This window comes from Alligator sinensis, unplaced genomic scaffold (genome assembly GCF_000455745.1).
Source record: "Alligator sinensis unplaced genomic scaffold, ASM45574v1 scaffold177_1, whole genome shotgun sequence".
Lineage (NCBI taxonomy): Eukaryota > Metazoa > Chordata > Crocodylia > Alligatoridae > Alligator > Alligator sinensis.
Genome location: NW_005842269.1, coordinates 632,699 through 655,408, shown reverse-complemented (window position 1 = coordinate 655,408; position 22,710 = coordinate 632,699). Strand labels below are relative to the sequence as shown.

General features: G+C 44.3%; 1 protein-coding gene across 2 annotated transcripts in view; it reads left to right on the top strand.

Annotated features, from left to right (window-relative positions):
• Positions 1 to 22,710, top strand: part of GALNT8 (polypeptide N-acetylgalactosaminyltransferase 8) — a 39,365-nt gene that overhangs the window by 8,071 nt on the left and 8,584 nt on the right. Inside the window, exons 2-8 of one of the 2 annotated variants that reach the window (XM_006027805.2) lie at positions 2,433 to 2,706; positions 4,334 to 4,500; positions 6,597 to 6,780; positions 8,318 to 8,515; positions 12,667 to 12,781; positions 17,107 to 17,292; positions 20,707 to 20,844. In XM_006027805.2, the coding sequence (XP_006027867.1) occupies positions 2,433 to 2,706; positions 4,334 to 4,500; positions 6,597 to 6,780; positions 8,318 to 8,515; positions 12,667 to 12,781; positions 17,107 to 17,292; positions 20,707 to 20,844 (1,262 nt within the window). Of the gene's footprint in view, positions 1 to 2,429; positions 2,707 to 4,333; positions 4,501 to 6,596; positions 6,781 to 8,317; positions 8,516 to 12,666; positions 12,782 to 17,106; positions 17,293 to 20,706; positions 20,845 to 22,710 lie in introns of both variants that reach the window. The other variant, XM_006027804.2, reaches the window with a different exon arrangement.

Here is a 22,710-nt window from a genome sequence, read left to right as displayed (position 1 = left end):
CAGTTGAAAGGTGAGGAGTATAAAATATAAGCTACAAAAGTAATGCCATGGCACACAAATAGATAAAAATACCAAAATACAAGGGGAGATACAAAATGCACACATACAAATTTTAAAACACAATTCCTTATCTTGAAGTGAAAGAAAGAGGAAGGAAGAAAAGGTAGAAGAGGAAAAACGTATCCAAGGAGGGGAGAGCAACTGCAGGCAAGAGGAAAAGGGGGCTTTCTGCTACAGTCCCCTTTTCTGCACACCTCATGCACGCCTGATATGGTCATTGGCTCTCTCAATGCCAACGGCTGCTGAACTCCTGTGCTGTAGAAGGCTCTGTCCAATTTCTTGCACCAGAGCCAGATAGATGTCACTTTTCTGCATAACACGTGCACTGATGCAGCTAATCAAGCCAACTGGCATGTTGTCTGGTGGTTCCTGGGTCATGGCACCTCCCTCAGCACAGGGGTCACAATCCTCTTATCGCCACAGCTGACACCTGACTCGGCAGTTGCCTAAGAGATCATCCCTGACCACCTGCTGACTGTTTGTATTTTGTTCACGGTACATTGCTGCCTGCTCATTACCATCTAAGCTCCCACTGTTGGGCCCCTTTGAGACCCTGACTGTTTTTTTACAAAGTGCATCTGGTGTCGACAACCTTCTCCTTCTGGGTGGGGAATTTAATTCACACAATCGATGAGTAGTTTGACCGAAATAAGCCAGAACCCCATCCATCCTCAGCCCAGCAACTGTGGACTGCTTTGGAGGCAGTGGACTTTGTTGCTGCCTGGTGCCATTTTCATGCTGATGCAAGGCAGTACACCTGGCTGCTGGTGACCACTGGTGGGATTACCATGGCACACTGTAGCCGTTTGTGCATTGCCTGCCCACTCTGCAGGGTGGCTGCATTTATTCCATCTAGACGCTTGGGACACAGTCAGTGGATAGCGACCTGGGTGGTGGCCCCAGTACTTCCTTGACTCTTCCTATGCCTCCTGCCAGCGATATCAGGGTTTGCTTTGAAGTTCTCTTCTGGGGGGCCTTGTAGACATGGGCAGTTCATGTCCACTGCACCCTCATCCTTGCTACTCATCCTGGATGATGTGGCAGTGGCGCCTAGTGGCACTGGCCCTTGGCGCCTTGTTTGTGGCACTAGACTTGGATGTCTCAGACATTGCCTATTTGGTTTCTTTTCCATGCCGGGCATCTAAAAGGGGTGTCATCTGCAAAGATGGCTACCCACCAAAGCTGTAGGAGTCAGCTCACTGGGGCTGGTTCTGATGCTGCCCTGTGATTGTTCCAGTGTTTGGTCCAGGCATACCTGTCACTGATTCGAACTTGTGGTTCTCCAGTGAACAATACCCACCTCCCAGGTGCATTGCGCCATTTCAGGGTTGCTCTGCAGCATTGAGGGTGGCCGTTTGGTCCTCATGCTGGGACCATGCCCCTCTCACACTCCTTGTGGGGTACCAGCGAGGGCTCTAAAGGATTGCTGTGGTACTGGATGTTTTTGTTTTTGATTGTGAGGGCAGACCTTGAGGGTTAGCTCCAGGCTCTGTCATCTGCACCTGGGGTCCTGTGTAGGCTATCTTTTTTTTGTCTTGTCTTGTCACCCATTTCACCCCCTAATAAACATTTATAAAAAGTCAAAAACTCTTTCTGTCTTTCTTATACATATATAATTTTTTCTGGCTGTTGTTTGTGAAGAAAGCAAACAAATTGCATTTTACCAATTGATTATGTCACACAATAACTAGTTTTATCTCTGATGCCTAACAGGTCAGTCAGCCCATGTGGTCTGATTACTGGCAATCACAAGAAAGATGGACAGCAACAATTGAGGAAGGAGAAACTCTCCAAATTAAGGCAATGCTTATAAATCCCATGTCTGTCTGGTGCAGTCTCAGGTCTATAAAATACTTGTCTAGAGAAGGGAGTATTAGGCAGATGGGTAATTGGGATAGGCTGCATTGACTGTTGGTCCATGTGCTCAGAATTACCTTTGTGGTCCATAAGGCATAAACAACATGGTTCAGATGGGGACATATTTTGATCTTACTCACTTCAGTGTAAACCAGCTCTTTTGGAGTCTATAGGACCTGATTCTAAACCTTATTTTCACAATGGGTTTACTCTTGCTTTTTTTCACTTTTTTTTTTCCTCTGAATTTACACTAGAGTAACTGAAAGCAGAATTTGACCTGAAATATTTAGGCTATTAGAAATGACTTTTTGGAATCATGTTTTTTTTTAATTCTTTCTGCGAGGAAGATAAAGCCTGATTTCACCTCATGCCAGTTTCATGGTAGGGGTAGTTCAACTGATTTCATTGGAATATCTGCTTCCTCCCTGTGAGGAGAAACTTGTCTATGGCATTTATCACAAATATTATCCTTTCTTTCCATTACACTATGCACATAATTTTCTTTTTTTAAGCAGCAATTTCAATGAACAAGCCCTCTAATGATGATCAAAAGTTGCTACAAATGTCAAAGAAGGAAATGCACCAGAAAGAAAACAAGCTAGAAACGGAAAAGAAAGTTTTACCTCGGATACTATTTCCAGATTCATACCTCTTTAAGCTCTGGGGCACAGATCTAACAGAAGACCAACAGACCAAAGCCCAGGAGTTATTTACTAAATACGGGTATAATGTGTATCTCAGTGACCAACTTCCCCTGGATCGACCAATTCGAGACACCAGATATGCCAGGTGCAGTATAAACCCTACGTATATGTGTATATGTATATGCATAATTTAACAAGTAACAGTAATTTTGAAAGAAGTCTGTTTTGTCTAAAATGAGTGGCAAACTACACAGCAGCAGGGAAGGCCAACAGTGGCATTGTTGAATGTACCCATTGTTTATGACTGTATAAAGTGATGCAGTCCAGTAAATGATCATTGCACACAAACTGGTTTCACTTGAAATTGCTGTTGCAATTTTTGGAACACCTTTGTGTGCAAAATATATATGCATATAATTACATACAGAGATGTTGCTTCTCTTTAATTCTGGACAACTAACTGGCTTGACTTGGAACAGGGGATTGTATACAAAGGATCCTTGAGCAGATCAGGATTAGTGCTGGATTGATTGTGATTGTTCTTTCATTCGTGTTCTTTTGTGGTTTACTGACAATTTCTTACAATATTCTTGTACAATAGTTCTCCCTTTTTCTAGTGGGCTGTTGAGGCTTTGCACTTATTACTCTACCCATGTGTAAATCTTTTATACCAGTCAAAAATATTACATTTTGAGAAATGTTGATGAAAACTGAAGTAACATTTTTTACAGGGGTTTTTTTCTGTAATGTTTCTCTTCACTAGCTTGAAGTTTTATGTCCATTGACTTCAACCAAGTTACTCCTGATTTGCAGGAGTGCACAAGAGAGAGAAATCAGATTTTTCTATCTATCAAGCACCATAGCATCAAAGCATTTCTTACTCCTTGCTGAGCTTCTCTCCAGGGTTCCCTAAAAAAAAAAAAGACAGATTTAGAGATTACTCTAAGCCAACACTCCTGAACTTTCAGAAGCACTTTGATCTAATCAAATGTTGACTCAGTCCTTAGCTCAATCAGGACCAAAACAATACCAAGCAGCTGAAAAAAAAAGAAAAAGAAAAAAAAGCTATTTATCTCTCTGCCAACTGGTCATGTCAACCTAAGAATAAAAGATAATGTCATACTTATCTGGTTAAGAAATCCTCCAGTCTACCTGCCCAACCCTTTTCGGGCCATATAATAGTTATTTTACTACCAGAGCCAGCTTACATAGATTGGCCTTCTGAAGATGAGATGGAGCCAAACTCGTTGTTTTAGCGAGTAAAACAAACAGGTGAAATTCTTGCCTTCTGAGAAGTAATGGAACAAAGCATGTGTAAACACATGGGAAAGAGAGAGGCATTCTGTTACTTTTATAAGGTGTGCCAGCTGCAAGGAAATATTGCTTTCTAGGATCAGACAATGCTTTCTCTTTTTTATGATGGAAAGGATTACAGTCTGCTGGGTTGGATTATAGAAGTCAGATATACTGGAAATGCCAGCCCCTAAGGAGCATAGTATTCATATCCAAATAGATAGGGGCAGCGCAACTGTGATGGCCAAGTAGAGCATGCTCTCCAGGCACTGATTTAAAGGGCACCAACACAATGTGTCTGTGCCACCCTACTGTCCTGCTAAAGCTACTGGCAGTTGACAGTACTCAGACTGGGGCAGGGAATGGGAAAATGCTGCTTCTGTGGGCGGAGGTGCTGGTGAGGGATTCTGCCTTGATGTAGATGCTCAGTTATTGTATCTCATGGAAAACCTGCTAATATTTTTCTTCCTCTCTTATAGCTGTAAAAAAAAATCCTACCCCAAAGACCTCCCAACACTTAGTGTCATCCTGATATTTATGAACGAGGCAGTGTCAGTCATCTTGCGTGCTGTCACCAGTATAATTAACCGAACACCTTCTCACTTGCTGAAAGAAATTATACTGGTAGATGATCATAGCTCAAATGGTAAGCGAGTCAGAAAAAACATATGCATTAATTTCTGGGGGCCACTATCAAATTATCCAAGATACTAGGACCCCAGAGGGTGCTTGGTGAAGAGCAATGAAAATGAAGAATTAGTTTGGAGGGATTGAAGGAAAAAAACCCTGAAGAGCCTGGTAAAAGGGGAACATGATGCAAGTATCTGAAGGGTTTAAGGACTGAAGAAGCTTAGTTATTTAGTGGGACGTGGCTGTACAGAGCTGTGAGGAGATGAGATTAAACTAATAAAGGAAAAATGTAAGTTGCCTGTCAAGAATAGCTCCCTGACAGATATGTCTGAGGCCATGAAATATGCTCCCAAAGATAGTAACGGAAACCTCATTGCTCTTAAAAATGAACTGAACAAAGGACTGCAAAATCTACTCTGGGGAACAGGTCTGGCTTCCAGGTGATTTATTGGTCTGTCAAAGTTCACCAGCAGTGACATCTTTCATGCAAAGCTTCTTTGGCTAGCTTTGTGACTGTTCATGGAAATCCAACTTGGAATTGGCTGCTTGAGTTTTTATTAACTGCACAACAAACTAAACAGTTGGTCATGGGCTTGAACTGATGCGATACTTAGATTGTTAGGCCTCCCCCAGGCTGGAGACCTTTGTTTTAGGACTCAGGAGCGCCTCAGCTATCTAACTTTACTCAGCCCTACTCCCTGAGAAGCAACAGGCAAAACTTTTTATTTTGTCTGGCACGCCTTGATTGGTATCAGACTCCCAGTTGATTCTAGCTGCTGGTGGACCAAAATGGGTAGATTTTAGCAGTACTTGTATCTGAATGGCTTCTTTGGGCAATGCTCAGAGGTCCAGCCTCTTTCACTGGCTCCATTTTCTAATTTGGGTGGAGTGTGAGAGATTTAACACCTCCTACTGGGTTTTGAGAAGGCCCCTTTGGTACACCCTGTCACAAGGAATTTTTATCCCTCGTTTCTGTAATTTTCTGGCTGACTCATTCTAGTTTCTGCCTCTGGAAAAGAAAAAAAGTTGTACCATGTGCAAAGGGAACCCATGCATAATATACACAGGTACATATTTGAGGGCTTTGTACCAGAGTCCCCAGCCCCTATTACAACAGAGTTAAAGGACTATATTTTAGGACTGAGATGGCAAAATGTTAGAGGGCTGATGAGGTAATTAGCAATCCCTGCACCCAATTAAGGTCATCCTTGCTGACCCAAGGGTGGGATCAGGCTGAGTATATCCACAGAGCTCCAAGGCTTCAGAGCAACTCAGGCCCTGATCCCTGGAGAGGAAGGATCTTTGTAGAAAGTCCCACGTGGAGCTAGGGTTTTGCTGTTAGTTAGTTTGTGTTAGTTTTAAGGCTGTGAGGCATGGGAGTGACTGAAGGGGTAGAAGGAGGCCACTGAGGGAACTTGGGGAAGGTACTGTAGATTTGTCTACCAGACAGCTAAGGACTGAGAACCATGTGTGGGGAAGGGCCTGAGAGCCTGAGGACTGTGAGCAAGGGGCAAGCAAGCCTAGCCAACTGCATTTGAGGAAGCCACTCTGGTGAATTAAGGGCCACCTCCCAAACATCCATTACATCAAAGACAGGAAAAGCAAAGTAGCAGGATGGTACCCTGAGATACTAGAGTGGGAGTCCAGATCAGTGAGGCCATTACGTGGCACCAGAGTTGCCCTAAGGGCCTGGACCTTGTTGCAGGCTTATTTTTCTGTCTCAGCCTGTCTTTACAGGTTCACTGAATTATGGGCACAAATAACAGCAGTTAGCCATCTAATTTCTCATCCATCTGGTGATACATCTATGAAGGTAGATGACTATTTGCTGATATGTGCACAGTTAAACTAGAGCATACAGTTTTGCCCCTGAATTTAAAAACCAAGCACTTGAAGTCCAGGATAGGGTGTTACTGTAGGTGAAGGCTTTCTGCACAGGAGTTCTTTTGGGTAGTTAAATAATTCTAGCCACATTGTAAGGAAGAAATCTCCATTAAACTCAAGGCTGGGACGAGTTGGAAAGATTTTAGTTATGTAGTTTTTTTTCTATTCCCAGATAAAAATAACCTCCATTAATTTTCAAAGAAACTAAAATGTACCCCCTTTTTTTAGAGGACTTACTAGGACCCTTGGATGAAAAGATAAGAAATTACAATGCAAAATATCCCGGGCTGTTGAAAATTGTGAGGCATCAGAAAAGAGAAGGCCTCACACAAGCCCGGATTTCTGGCTGGAAAGCATCCACTGCAGATGTTGTTGCCATCCTGGATGCCCATATTGAAGTAAATGTTGCATGGTAAGATTCAGACAGATTTCTTTTCCAGGAGTGAATTATTTTGCTGCGGAGCTGAGGGAGTCATCTGAGCATGGCTTTTCTTTAGTTTCACCATACAGCGGAATTTCCTGTGCTGAGTAATGGCAACCCCTGAGACTGTGGAAGGGACACACTGATTAAAAAAGAAAAGTGGGGAAGCAGCTAGATAACTAGTGGGGTTGTTTAGAAAAGAGCAAGTTAGTGATTCTCAGCTTCTTTGTATATATGTGTCTGTATGGGTGAAGACTTCTCTTTAGTTTGTACACACATGAGAAGATGCTCTGTAAGAACTATGAGGAAAGACTAAGGGATCTGGGACTGTTCAGCCTGGGGAAGAGAAGACTGAGGGGGAATTGGTGACCGTCTATAAGTATGTAAGGGATGAATATCGGGAGCTGGGAGAAAAATTGTTCACTAGGGCGCCCCAGGGGAGGACAAGGAGCAATGGCCATAAACTATTAGAGGGTTGTTTCAGGTTGGTTGTAAGGAAGAACTTCTTTACAGTAAGGGTGACCAGAATCTGGACTAGACTTCCCAAGGAGGTGGTGCAGTCCCCAACCTTGGAAATCTTCAAGAGGAGACTGGACAGACACCTTGCTGGGATCATTTGATCTCAGCTGTATTCCTGCCCAGAGAAAAGGGGTTGGACTCGATCTTTCTAGGTCCCTTCCAGCCCTTAATTTCTGTGATTTTATGAACCTATGCAGATTATTTTCTGTGGATGCCACAACCTTGTTCCACTCTTTTTAGGTCCTTGAAAATAATCATGATAGCCAATGGAGTTTTACATAGGATTTTAATTCACCTAACAGGTGCCTGATGAATTTGTAGAGTAACTGCTAATTATTATTGCCAATTAATGATTGTATAGTAGCATAGTTTACATAAGGTTCTTTACAAAGACAGCCAAGATGAGGTTCTTGCCCTCAGATATTTACAGTGTACATTAGATATGGAATTTTACCCTCTGTGTGTGTGTGACATCTCTCTATATTCTCCCCCTCCCCCCCTCAAGCTGACCATTCTTCACTTTGCCTCACTTACTGTGTTTCATTACTGAGCCAATGCTGTACCCCATACAAGGATGGTTCTATACAGTCCTGACCTCTCATAGATCACCTAGCAACTCTTCCTATTTGTTTTTAAGATGTAAGTCCACGAGGACAGGGATCAGGACCTCTACACACCTATAAGGAAAAGCTGTCTTCTGTCCCAAATGGTTTCCAATCTAAATCCATTGCAGGAGGCAAAACATTGATATAGTAGATAGGCAAGGCATGAGTAAAGGGGTCTGTGCTTTTTATAATTAGCAGAGGTATTGGTGTGTGAGTTGTGTAAGATGCCTTGACTGAAGACTGATGTTGCTAACTGAGCATAGGTAGGAACTGATACAACCATACCACGTAACCTGCTTGGTCTCACTTCTGGAGGTAGGCTGTGAATTTCAGCATCATGGTGCTCTGCACTTTAATTTATTCTTGATGCAAGTCAATTCTAATTTATATGGTTATTATCCTAGGGCTGAACCTATTCTGTCTCGAATAAAGGAAGACCGTACTGTTATAATATCCCCGGTGTTTGACAATATCCGCTTTGATGATTTGGACATTTTTGAATATTCTGTGGCTGCAGATGGATTTGACTGGGCCATGTGGTGCCTCTATGAGGCATTACCAGAAGAATGGTATAAGCTCAAAGATGATACAGCTCCAGTTCGGTAAGTCTGAGCAGCATTCAAAGGGAGCACAGAGAGCTCAGGTATCTTCAGTGTTGCTCTGTGGGGTCAGGCCATCTCTCAGGATCTCAGTATTGCGCTGTTAGATAGGAGGGTGTGACACAATTGCACATATACCAACACACAAATCAATTAGGTGCATACACACACACTACCAACTCAGGCACATACACATCCAAACTAACCTAGGCACATGCATACCTATCACCAATTCAAGCACATACACTATACATCCCAAACGTTAGACAAAAATCAATTGTCCATACCCGTACACTCAGTACACATACACAGATCACTAATTCGTATGTCATTCTGTGCATGATAAATATATACACACACACCAGTTCATACACATACAACCCACCTACACCAAGGTAAGTTCATAACTTGGATGGTACAGTATGTATGTGTGTGCTTGGGGTACCTGGGATACTTGGGGGAAGGTTTAGGTGAGAGAGAAAGAGAGTGTTAAAGTGTAGGGAGTGAAAGTTGCCAGAACTGGGATTAGAACCAGTGGACTAGAGAGAAGCTGGCTGAGGAACTGAGGCTTGGGGTTACTTAAGGTAGATTGGGGCTGGAAACTGAGGCGGACAGCTGAGCTATTGGGGTGGGGGGAGGGCAGAAAAGTGGTGGCAAGGAGGAGACAGCCAGGAAAGAGAGAGAGAGGCCGAAACCTGGGAGTTTGGGGCTGGAAACAGACTGACAGCTTAGAGATAAGGGGGGCAGATAAGTGGTGGCAAGGAGGAAGCAGTCAGGAAACAGACAAAAACCCAACTCGGGGTTTCAAAATAACAAGTTTATTAAATAGACAACACACTACACAACCGCATGAAGTTATTGGTTCTCTCACTCACTCACTCACTCACACACACACACACACACACACACACACACACACACACACACAATGGCAGCAGGAGAAAGAGACTCAGTGGAAGGATTGGAGTCCAGGTAGGGAAGAGAAGCATCGTCCAAGTCCTTGGTTGAAGAGGGGGTGGGGGGTGATAGCTACCTATCCAGGCTGGAAAGGGGTCCTTGTCCAGCAGGTGTTGTCCAGAGGGGGGATGCTGGCAGGGCCTCTGGGTGGATAGGTGGTGTAGCATGGTGCTGGTCCAGATGGAGAGGGTGTCCCAAGGAGTCAGTCTTCACTACCCCTTTTTATGGGGCAGACTACCTATGATCTCCTATGGGGAGGACCTGTCCAGGCAATGTCAGTCCTGTTCCAGAGGGCTCCAGGTGTTCTTACTGAGCATGTGCAGCCTTGGCACAATGGTGGGTTGCCTCATCTTTAGTTTCTTGAATGCTGAAGGTGGTTCCAAGGGCTGGGTTGTTGGTCCAGGTATTGGTGTTGATAGTTTGGTCATTCAGAGGGATTTATTTTTAGACCTACTGCCACTGTCTCTCAAGCACCCTCATTCATCCCCATTCATTCTGGAACCAAGTTACATAGGAGGGGTAGGTGTGAGTCATGGGTTACACAACTGGGCCTGGGAACAGGATAGAGACTTGACAAACAAAATGGAAACTTGACATAACTTATGCTAACTTACATATGTAGGTCTAAATCATATAGTACTAGTAAAACAGTAATACAGAACAGTAAAAATCCATATAAACATAATAATTATACAATATAAAGAAGGAGAAAAAACAAAACAACTGCAACTTGCTACCAAAATAAAATGCTGAAGCTTATCCTATGTCTTAGATCACTTATCTATAGGGAATAGAGAGGGAGAGAAAAAGTCAGAAATGGTTGGGGAAGGGGAGGGAATGCATTTTAAAGGGGAAAAAAAGAAAAACAGGGTTTTGCTACATTAGTCTCAATTAAAACTAGAAAGGAAAGGGGTTTTACAGGTGTGTGGGTAAAAACCTCTGCAAGACTGTATACTGAAACTCTAGGTTTGGATCTGAGGGTCCCTTGGCAACACTGGAGATCTAATATGACCCACATTCTGGGTAAAACAATGAGAAGCAGGGTGTTCCATATTTTAATCCTGTTCTAAACTTTTCTCTCTGGGCAGACTTCGGCAGGTCACTTAATTTCTTTGTCTGCATCCCCCACATTTATCCCGGTCACAATTCAGGGTTAGCTGCATCTCTGAGCCATCTCTAAGCGAAACCACTCCAGGTGTGATTTCACCTCCTTGTAGCGAAATCTCATCACTCTCCACATACAGATTGAGTCATGTGGCTACCATGGGTACCCACTGTGGTGATTCTTTAGGCCTAACTGCATTCAAGACCTATCATGCTTTCTTTCAGGACCTCTGACCTGATCAATACAATGGTGTAAAACAGGCTTTTTTTATATTAGTGGTAGGAACACAGTATAAGAAAAAAGTGTCTTAACAGTTAATATATTTAACTGTTTTATATAAAACTTGGTTAGCCTTGCTTATTCAGATTCCCCAACCTTTGGACCTGGGCTTCATGCTAGTTTCTCTCAGTTGCTATGTCTCTCTTAAATCTAGTCAAACCAGTTTAAGCATTCTACCTAGCTGATTATAGAAAAAATATTATGCATAACTGTTTTGCAGGTTATTTCTGGAACTTAACGTTTTAGCACCATGCAGCAATTAAAAGAACATGCCATATTCATAAAAAGTTACAGGTATCTTCTCCAAAGTACTTTGCACATTAGGCTGTACAAATCCCTTAGGGAGAGCTATGTATTTTGAAAATAAGAAGCCTTTTGTACATAGCATAAAGTCGGAGTACACCGATACAGAATTTTTGGGCCAGTACTGATGGCTGATTTGTAATGAGCCATATAGGCTGATGCTTATTTGATTCCAATATACAGCCAAGCAGCATGGAGAGCAGTGTCCGGCTGGTAAGTCTGTTGTGGGAGAAGGGCCAAGGGGGGAGGGAAGCGATATGTGGGGGGAAAAGATTGAAGCCCCTGTGGTGGGGGAGGGAGTGGGGCTTGGGCTGCACAGCTATGGTGGAGTGCAGGATGAAGCTGTGAGTGGCTTATCCGGGTGGCAATTCCTGCCGCTGCATGCACCCTGGGAGGGCATGTGGGGCATGTGGCCCCGAATCTGTGTGCAGGGTGAGGGCAGGCTGCTGCTGTGGGCTGAGGCCAGGAAGGTGCCAAGCTCTTCCTGGCAGGGGCTGGGCTGGGGTTACACTTGGGGTGGGCAGCAGTGGTTTTGGGAGGAGAGTTAAGGCAAATTTTGCGGTGGCTGCAGCCCCACCCCGCATAACTCCCCTCCCAGTGCTGCCACCACCCATCCTGAGCACAGCCCAGCCCCCTGCTGGGAAGAGCTCAGCACCGCCCCAGCCCCAGCTCACAGCAGCAGCCCACCCTCACCCTGCATGCTAATCTGGGGGCACCCGCCCGCCATGCCCTCCTGGGGTATGTATAGTGGCAGAGACCACCCCCCCATGAGCCACTCACAGCTCTGTCCCCCACTTTGCCCTGGCTGTGCAGCACCTGCTCTTGTCCCTGCCTCACTCCCTCCCTCACCATGGGGGCCTTAATCTGCACCCCCCCACACCCCTTCCCTCATAACAGACTTATCAGCCAGACCCAGCTGCTCTCCACGCTGCTGGGCTATGCTCCTGGCTGCCTGTGTGCTGTGCTGTGGCTGCGCATGCATGGGGCATTTATCGACCACATTATCAGCCAAAAAAAGCTGATTGCCAATATAGTCAATTTTCTTTATATTGGTGCTGATCTGATATGGGACTGATGTATTGGTGCACCTCTAGTATGAAGTCATTTTACCTTCCATGCTTAGGAGGAAGGAGGAAGGATTTATATGTATGCTGTTATCTTAACCCATCTCACCCTACCATGGTGGTTAGGGTCATGTAAGTATACAGCTAAAGGCCAAATTTGACCCTCTGTGCATTAAGGATGTTTTAATATAAATTATAAGGGGGTGGAAATGGGAAAGTGAAAGAGAACCAAATCTATCTAAAAAAAGCAATTGACTGTTGGTTTTGATATACTAGTGCAAACTAAATGAAGACTCTTTTAATGAACCATCATTCAGTCTCCTACTGGAACGTTTTGGGAATTCAGAAAAGCATGGTTAATTCCTAAATGATTTTTCAGGGCCCTTTGCTTCCTGCTTATTTTGTCATTTTAGCTTCTCTCCAGTTGTACTCATTTTCTTTTGTAGAAGTCCTTCTATCATGGGCATACTTGCTGCGCATAGAGAATTTCTGGGTGAGATTGGGGTACTGGATGGTGGAATGCATATATATGGAGGGGAGAATGTAGAACTGGGCTTACGGGTAAGTTTAATTTACTTTTCTGCTTATAAAACCAGCTATAGAAATGTGGCATATGATTTTCAAAGTAGCTGAGCATGCAGCACTTGGAACTATATTCCCCCCTAACCCAAACCCCAACCCTAACATCATTCAAGTTACATTTGGGTTACAAATTAGGCATATTTTCAAAAGTTCTCATTGCAATGATGCATCTGGCCAGACTTTGTAGAGTCCAGTACCTGATGTTTGAGATGACTTGAAAAATCTGGCCCTTTGATTAAACCTGTGGTATGGGTAGTTTTTCCTCAGTAAGTTGCTTGCTGGGAGGTGGAAAGTCTGCTATCCTAGCAGAAGAGGTTGGGGAAGCCAGGCACATTCAAATGGGAAATAATTTGCATATTTTTTCTATTAGTGATGGTGTTGTAAACTAAGGAAAGTTGTATATTCTCCATGTCTTGATGTCTGAGGGGAATGACTTGTTGCTTTTCTGGGAGACATGTTTTAGATACACACAAGTTTGGGGGCTCAGAACAGTGATAACTGAATTCCTGTGATATACAAGAAGCCAGACTAGAAAAGGTAACACTCCCTTCTGGATCTAAAGTCTATGAGTCTTCCAGGTTTCAGTCTTAAATGTGTTTTCCATAACTTCACAGACAAGTCTACTCTCCCTCTGTTCAGAACCCACAGATTAGGTTTGAGTTTCATTGATTCCTAAATAGTGCCACAGCTTACCTGACCCATCACAGCCATATGGGTTTAATGGCCACAACGGAAAATACAATTGAAACTGATAGAGGCAAGAGAAAGATGGAGAAAAGATGGTGCACAAGTTTGGTAAGAAGTTTGGAGACAAACTTGTCCATCAATAGGATTTCAGTTAAGTAGTTAAAAGCAATGACTATAAGGGGAAGAAAAAAAGAAAAGAAAAGAAAGGAAGTTGATGTAAAAACCAGAAAAAGGGGGGAAATAATTTTACATTGCAGCACCCTCTGGGTAAACTCTATCTTGAAACCAGAAAAAACCTGAAGTAATATGCAAAAAAAAATCTATTATAATTTATTTTAATTTTATTTTAAAATATTTTTTGTACTAATTTTATGTGTTTGCAAAGTGTATCTAGAGGTGACTGCATAATAGCTCAAAATACAGTCCTATTGTATATTGTGTGTGCATGGTAAGGGTGTCTTTGTGCAGAGGTGTGGTTTGTGTGTGTGTGTGTGTGTGTGTGTGTGTGGTGGGGTGTGGGTATGGTGGGTGGGTGTGGGGAATGTGGTTGGGGTGGGGGCTTTTATGGTGGGTGGGGTGGGAGAGAAAGAGAGAGATGTGGACTGCATGTGAGCCACACGCAATGCAGACCCCGGGCCCAGGTTCTATCCTTCTGCTGCCCCACCTTAGGTCCCGGATGCCCCCAGGGCACCAGCATGGGCTCCATACTTCCGCCAACCACCACCACTCCCCTGCCATTTCCCTACTTTCCCTCCCCCATGCCTGCCCACCACTGCTGCTGTTGCTGCTCAGCTGCCACCACCACCACTCTCCCTACTGCTGCCACTTTCTACAGCCTCCACTGCTCTCCCCATCACTCCCTGTGCTGCCACTGCTAACCACAGCCCTCTGGCTGCTCCCCCTGCTTCTCCCCACACTACTGCCACTTCCTGCAGCATCACTGCTGCTCCCCTTGTTTCTCCCACTGTTCTGCCACTTCCTGCACCCCGTCACCACCCCTGCTTCCCTGTCTCCCTTCCTGCTGCTTCCCACAGCCCCCTGCTATCCCTCACCCGCTGCTTCCCGCTCTGACTCCAGCCTGCCCTGGCCAGCACCATGCAGCTGCTGGACTGATCATGGCAGTTTCCTCCCCTCACCCCACCCCCCGCCCCGATCTTATCTTATCTTACTTTCCACATTTGTAGAGGGAGGAATGGAACAGCTCCAGGGTTGCAAGGCCAGAAGCTGCAGAAGCTTCCATTTGGGGGCTGGGATGGGAGGGGGGCTGTGAGGGGCTGAGGGTGGGGTGGAGCCAGGTGGGCCTTTTTGCTCAGCCGCTGGATCCTGCCACTGGCTCCCCCTGTGTCTGGCTGTTGCTGGCTGCCTGTCATCTTTGACAGACAGCCAGGGGCAGATAAAAATTTATTTTCTAAAATTTTGGGGGGACCCATGGGCTGGATAGAATGACCTGGTGGGCCTTATTTGGCCTGTGGGGTGTATTTTGCCTGCCCCCCACCCGGTCTATCTGCTTTCTCAAAGACTTCCCCAGACTTGAAGAAAACCCTAGCTCTATAATTGGTCCAATAAAAGATATTTCTAAACAGACATTACTTCTCATATTACTTGGATAGGAATTTAGCTAGGACTCCAGGGGTAACTCCTCAGGTCAAAGTTCGTACAGGCTCTAAATCCTGCAGTTACAGCAGTGAACTGCTCCACTGCAGTGTTGGCTCAGTATTGATTCAGAGGGAAGTGTTGGATTTATTTCTTACATTACTTGTTGCAGAACCTGGGTTTTCTACTAATAAGAGTTGAAAGCACTTTTTAGCCACTGGTTTCCAAAGAAAACTGTTCCTTTTCTCACCATCAGTTTTGATATGTTAACTATATAACTATATATAGTGTACATTTTGATATACACTGTATTTTCCAATTTTGATATACTAATTACAGGATGAGTCACTGCAACCACTCCTATCTATAGAGGGAAAACTTGACTGTTTCTCAATTTAGAGTTGAAGGCTATACCTTGCTCAAGCAATTAGTTTCAGAATCATAGACGCCAAATTTTATTTTTGCTAGGGCGTGGTCTAAAATGATGCCCCACCCCCCACAGCATGGCGGGGGCAGAGCTGACAGGAGCCTATGGGAGGCCAGATGTGGGCTTCCCTCTGCATGCTTGGGGCTCCCCACCCTGCTGCCCTTCCCCTGGGAGCTCCACACTGACTGTGCTGCAGTGGTGCATAGCATCCACCCAGGGAAAAGGCAGGATTTCCAAGACTATAATCTCTTCCAGCTTTATTACATTAAACTGTGTTAAAGCCTAAGTCTCTGTTGTCTGCATCATGTCTAGTCATTTATTCCATGACAAAATAGGTATAAAATTGTATTTCCATTCTGCTTTTGTACAAATGCCTACTCAGTCTGCCAGGCAATGGAATATCAGGCCCATTAAAATACCCTGCTATGTAAAAATATGGTCACAACCCCTGACATCATAAGTTCCTTATTTATTGCCTCTTAATGCTTTCTTGTGCCAAAAATGCTCTTGACAAACAAACAAGGCAGGATGCTGCATTTATTGATTAGAATATTCAAAAGAGCACTCAAACATTCACACTCACACACACTCATTCCAAATTACTCTGCAGATGTTATAGTTACCAAAGTCTATTGATCAGTACTACACTAGGCAGCCAGCCTAGAAGTACGAGATGAGGAGTGGGACCTCATATAGATGCTTGTCTGTATTCCAGTGAAGTATGCAGAGTGTTACCCAACCTCTTGCTGTTAAGTCTCTCCCCTTTATAGATGGAATCAAATTGGTGTTGAGTTCCGCCCTTCTTTACTTTGTGCCTTCTTTGTTTGAACCCCAGTCATTTTCCACTTTGGCCAACAGATGAGTTTACTCAGCAGCATTCTGAATGTTGTCCGTCAGAGCATCTGGCATATCTCTTATCTCCTTGCTGTGTCTTCAGCCTCTCCTTGGAATTCTTCCACCTTTTGGTAACCTGTTTGCCTGCACGTCATTCTTTTAATATTTTTCCATTCACTTCACACTCATTCATCTATACATGCAAACTATAGTCTTACAAAGCAATTGTTATTCATCATTTATACTCTATAATAACTATCTCAAATTGCTACAAATTAACTTTCTTTTTTTGGGCTAGCTGACAGCCTTATAAACTTGTGCTATGGATATGGAGCCCAGCTGGGTTGCCTTCTCTTCTGTCATCACTAGTCATTTAAATTCTGTAGGGCCAGGGTTCTCAGGGACACTTGTTTCATCTCATTGCTTCCAGAGGATATATACAATATATGCCTGCCTGGCACATCAGCTGAATGTGAGTAAGCTGTTCCATGAATGGTGCAAGAAAAGAATTCTACCCCTCCTTACTCTTCTGTACCCATGCTGGCCCTACAGAGTATAAGAAATGTGAAAAGCACAGTACTGACAACTTCCCTTCACCATGAATCAGGGAACATGACAGAATGATAATAATGATCGGCCAGTTCACCTAGAAAAGCATGGGTGTGTGTGTGATTTTTAGTCATTTTTCAGAATAAAAGGATTTGAATTTTTTTAAAAACTGAACCCCATTACCAACTGTTGTGAACTTCTTTCATCCATGCAGGCTTGGCAGTGTGGGGGGAAGGTTGAAGTCTTGCCCTGTTCAAGAATTGCTCACTTGGAAAGGGCTCACAAACCCTACTTGCTGGACCTGAGTATTGCCATGAGACGTAATGCACTGAGAGTGGCAGAAGTCTGGATGGACGACTATAAGAACATGGTCTACTTTGCATGGAACCTTCCTATCGAGGTTCTTACACTTCTTTAGGTTTGCATAATGTATACTGGCTAGGAGCCCCAGCCCTAGACCAGAAACCTTTTTTATTAGATGCAGAATAAACACAAAAATCTTGTCACTACCCCAAAGAGTTTACAACCTAGCAATGTATTATTTCTGTACTGGAAAATATTTGATCAGTTGGATTTTCTTACAAGCTGTGACAACAGAACACCTCTCCTATGATCTGGACATCCTGGAATGCTTTTTAAATATGTACTAAGAAATAAATGTACAAATCGGCAAGTCATTGACCTCTACACACTATTTTGCAGCATTTTGCAGCCTTGTTATCCAATCCCTATTTTCACCAGGCCCAGAGAGAAAGGTAGAGTTTTACACCATGCTCTAACACTTGAGAAATGGAATAATGGGAAATCAGGAACTCAGCATTCAAGAAGCTCAGAGAAAAGCTGCCTCAACTGCAGCTTTTTCATATTGTTTTCATGCCCAGAAATAAAGGCCACCTATACGTGAGCAAAGAGGCTGCTTCAACATGCTGTATTTGTAGTGTGTTGGAGCACACTCAATTAATTAATTAATTGAGTCTGCTGGAGCGTGGTAATTACTGCACTTCAGCAGATTCCAGTGTTTTGTGTCCCCATGCTTAAAAATTGCAGCAGGGTGCTTTAACTAAAGGTCCTTGAACAAATTTTGACTAAAGTGACCCTGCTGCCATTTTAAAGTGTGGGGTGCTGATACATGAGACACTTTGGGTGCTTTAATTAGAGCAGCTCTTGGAGCCACTTAATTAAAGCACCCTCTCCACCCCCAACTCTCAGAGCATGTGTATAAATGCCCAAAGTCTCTTTACATATTGTTCCTTATATCAATTAATGCTACGACTAATGTGAATGGATTTTTAAAAAATACATTTTGCTTACATTAAATGCCATTACACATGCTGTTAAATGCCATTCTTCATTAGAAATCCTTAGTTCTCTTCAAACATTTAAGGAAATACTGCTCTTTCCAATTAGGTCTACTTTAAAGAGAGGAGAATGGATTTATGCACTTATACTTTTCTCCTTTTTATGCAAGGAACCTAGTTTGTTGCATTTTTTTTTCTCTCTTTAAATAATTTCAGAGGTGTCAAATTTCTCTTTCCTACCTTCACCCCCAGCTTTCTTTGGTGGAAGACTTCATCGATCAACAGTGCATTGGGAATTTTCTCAGCCTTTCATTTAAGTGAGATTTTGAATCTTCAAGAAAGGAAGTTTTATTTTTTCCCCTCAGTAGTTTAATTAAATAAATATAGTTGTAAAAAACAACAACACTGTAACAGGGGGGCCTTCTCTGGGCTGATTTCCCAGTGGCCCGCCCACTGGTTTCTGGGCTAACCGCCTGCCTTCTCACCCGCCACGCCTTGTTGTTAATTATTTAATTGATGTTAATAAAGCGGGAGGCTGCCCATTTCTTGCCCCGATGCCAGGGGGCACTATCTGTGGCTCCGTTCCTCCCCTACCCCACAGCCCAAGCCTCATAGATGGCATCCAGATGTTATCCATATCACCGGCCCTGCACTGAGCCCCAGAATCCTACTAGATGAATGCCACTTAGATCCCTCCATTCAGGCAACCTATTCTGCCTTCATTTGCAGCTGCATAGCTCCCTGAGCTGCTCCCCCTTATGGGTGTGGTCCCCCTGGGATCTTTGGCTACTAGCCCTAGTCTACCTCCAGGCCAGTCGGAACCCCAGGCCCTCAGCTCTTGGGCGTTCCTTGCGGTGGGCCCCTGGCCCTTTGACCCCTCCAGTCCTGGCCCCAGCATTGACCAGTCAGGGGATGTTCAGACAGGTTCTTGAGCCTATGACATCATGCTCTCTTTGGGGTCCACCTTCCAGACCCTACAAGGGTGAAGTGAAGTTCATAGGCCCAGCTGTGAAAAGTGGTTTGTAATTTGTTCCCTCTCAGGATCAGGTCTGAGAGACTGGAGGCAGCGTGGGTTTTTTGGGGGAGGAATGTACCCCCACAGGTAGTTGGGTACTGTTGTCTTTGATAGATTCTGGTGTGCAGTTTGTGGGGGTACTGAAGGTAGTTGGCAGGTTTTGTGTTTTGAGCTGTAGGAAGATGGCTTCAGTTCTGGTGATGAGGTTAGGTGTTTGTTTGAATGTACAAACCACTTTTCAGAGATGGGCCTATGAACTGCACTTCATCAGCCTCCTACGTAATAGGTACAGAAACTCATGGACTCAATATAGACAGTGGAGTTCTGGCACACTGCGACCTGCTGGACCTCTGACTCCCCAGGTACCTCTGCACTTTTATCTGTGCTGCTACATCCCCCTCACCCCACCCCAGCCTGTCCCTCACCCCCTCACAGGGGTGCACTGCCATGTTGTGCAGAGGCCCCAGCACCAGGAAGGGTGCACCTGAACACACACACAGTCCCACAAGCAGCCATGTCATGAGTTTTGCCTGCCTGCAGCCAGAGGTGCAGGGCCCCAAAAGCCAGACTCCCCCTGCACCTCTCTCCTTGACAGCTGGCAGGCTTCGTGGCCACAGCAGGGCCTAGCAGGCCTGCAGTTTTCACTCTCAAAGGCCCATTTGCTGTCAGGCCTTTGAGGTGCAGTTTCCCAGAAACCTGTGCACCTACCACCTTGACACTTGGCAGGCTTCATACCCTCAGCAGAGGCTACCACCCTTGCAAGTTTCATCCAAATCAGCTGAAAAACAACAAAGTTATAGATATTTCTTTGATTCCCCATTATACCCTATGGTTGAATCTCTGAATTGCTGAATCTTTTCCAAATCGATTCAGAAGCTCTGAATCGATTCAGAAAGCCTAAAACTTCTAGAGATTCAATTTGGATTCATAGATTCAGCCTCCAAATCATCTCCAAATCTGAATTGTGATCCGAAGCTTTGCACAGCCCTAGAATTCACCTGGGATGCACTTTCTCACTGTTTCAGGCCAGGACCTTGTCTGGCCAATAGCTATTGGCTATTCTGTCATGGCTTTGTTCAGTCAGTTCTGTTGGACTTGTTTGTTAAAAAAAAAGTAATTCTTTTCATCATGGATTGGAACCCTGGCATCTCATATCCTGAGTGCCATAATCAGTGATCCCTTTAAATATACCAAAGTTTGTAAGGGACTCTTTTTTTACTCCAAAAGGTCTAGATTTCATTGTAATGTGTCCAGGAAAAACTGGTTCCCACTGAGCTGCATTTTTGGAATGTCATAAAATATGCTTCCTCCAGTCATCCACAGGGCTTTCCAGACAAGATATGATCTAGATTTTTAAAGGAAAAGAAGGGATTTTTAAAGTAATTTTTAGGTGTTGTTTATATGTAATGAAATATAAAGAAAAAGCATAAGTCTGTTTTCTTTTCCTTTTTTACAGGCTTTTTAAAGAAAATGCCTAACATTCAATGTGGTATTCTTTCAGAATCATGGAATAGACTATGGAGATGTTACTTCCAGAAAGGAGCTAAGAAAAAAGCTGAACTGTAAAAGCTTTGATTGGTACATAAAAAATGTTTATCCCAATTTAGTACCTATGAACACCATTGTTGGCTACGGAACAGTAAGTCTAAGCATGTCTACTGAATCTATGCAACAATAACCTATCTTGGATACAATGAAGTTTACTAAAGGCATCTTCCCATTACAGGGGTGTGCAAAGTGAGCCCTATTTGATTCAGATTCAGATTTGTCCCGAATCAGGGGCAGTGATTCAATTCACTGTCCCTGATTCGATTCAGCTGAATCAGGATCTGAAGATTCGATGCTGATTTGAAGAATCAGCGATTTGGACAAAGGCAGAGAATTGAAAGTTTTTTCTACATACCTTGAGGTACCAGAGTGGCTTTTTAACACTGCAATGGTGGGGTGGATGGAGCATCCCACAGGAGTGCATGGGGGCCCTCCATGTGCTTAGTGGCAAACCTGGAAGTGGATCGGAAGTACCGGACGTACTACGTAGAAAAAACATTTAAATTTGTGTATATGCCTGAACTGCCAAATCTTTCCAAATCTGTCCAAATCGATTTGGAGGGTTCCGATTTGATTTGGAGAGATTAAAGGGTACTCTGATTTGATTCAGATTTGAAGATTTGGCCACCGAATCGGGCTGAGTCTCTGCCAAATCAAATCAGGGACCGAAGTTTCACACGGTCCTACTTTCCATATGTTCTTGATCCATCTAGTACAAGTTGCTTTTTTAAATCTGTCACAGTCAGGTTTGTTTTACTACAACTGAGAGATAGATGTAAAGACTTTGTTGTGCTTAAGAATAGCTGCTTTTCTTTGTCTGTTACATGTGTAAAATTCCCAAACACTGCCCATTTTGTATGTACCACATATATGTTTCAGCATAGCAAGAGAAAGTATTTAAAAGGGTGTACAGTATAAGAGTATTCAGACCCCCTCCCCTGCCCCCCCCCAAAAAAAGAGTCAGATGAATCCTTATATCTTTTCTGCAGTTTTCAATGGAGTACATGATACTTGGCAAAAATTAAAAGGTCAGCCAAATCATTCAAGTTGAACGAGTATAAATTAAGATAGGACTGTGTCTAGTCACTCATCTCAAAGTCATTAAGCAGATTTGCTGAATTTGGACTGAAACAGTAATAAGGAGCATCATGCTAGTAGGGAAATATATTGCAGAAAGAGTAAACTAGACAATATGCTATACGGATACTGGTCAACTTATAAATAGTGGGTAGGCCTGTGCAAAGCAGCTAGTATTCACTTTGGATTTGAATTCGGCTGATTTGCGGAACAGTGATTCGATTAGGTGATTCTAATCACTGTCCCGAATCAATTCTGCCGAATCTGATTCGGAGATTTGGATGCTGCCTATTCAACTGTATCTCTGAATCACACAGGCTCATCCCATGCCCGCTCTCCCGGCCCCGACAATGGCTGCCCTGCCGGCCCCAGCTCCTGGCGCTTTGGAAAAAAAAAAAAGCCCCAACCCTTTTGGGGCTGCCAGCCGGGGGGGGGGGGAGCAGTCCCCACTTCCCCCCACTGCCCCATGCTGCATGGGGGGCTCTGCATGAGCCCCCTGACCCCCCAGCCCTCCCCATGGCACCCGCACCCCCTGCCAGCTCCGGCCCTTTAAGAAAAAAACAAAAAAAACCCAAACTCACCAGTTCGCCCCAGCAGCGGTTGATGCCTTCTGCCCCTTACTACCCCATGCCCAATGCAGGGGTCTTCCATGAGCCCCCTGAAGCCCTGAGGCCGCTGCAGGAGCTGGTGAGTTGGGGGGTTCATTTTTTTTCTTAAAGGGCTAGAGCTGGAGTAGGTGGGGCAGCTATGGGGGGGCTGGGGAAGTGAGCAGGGATTGGGGAGCTCATGGCAGAGCCCCCCACACAGCATGGGGCGATGGGGGGCAGCAGGGATTGCCCCCCCTGCTGGGCAGCACCCAATGAGTACAGGCTTTTTTTTT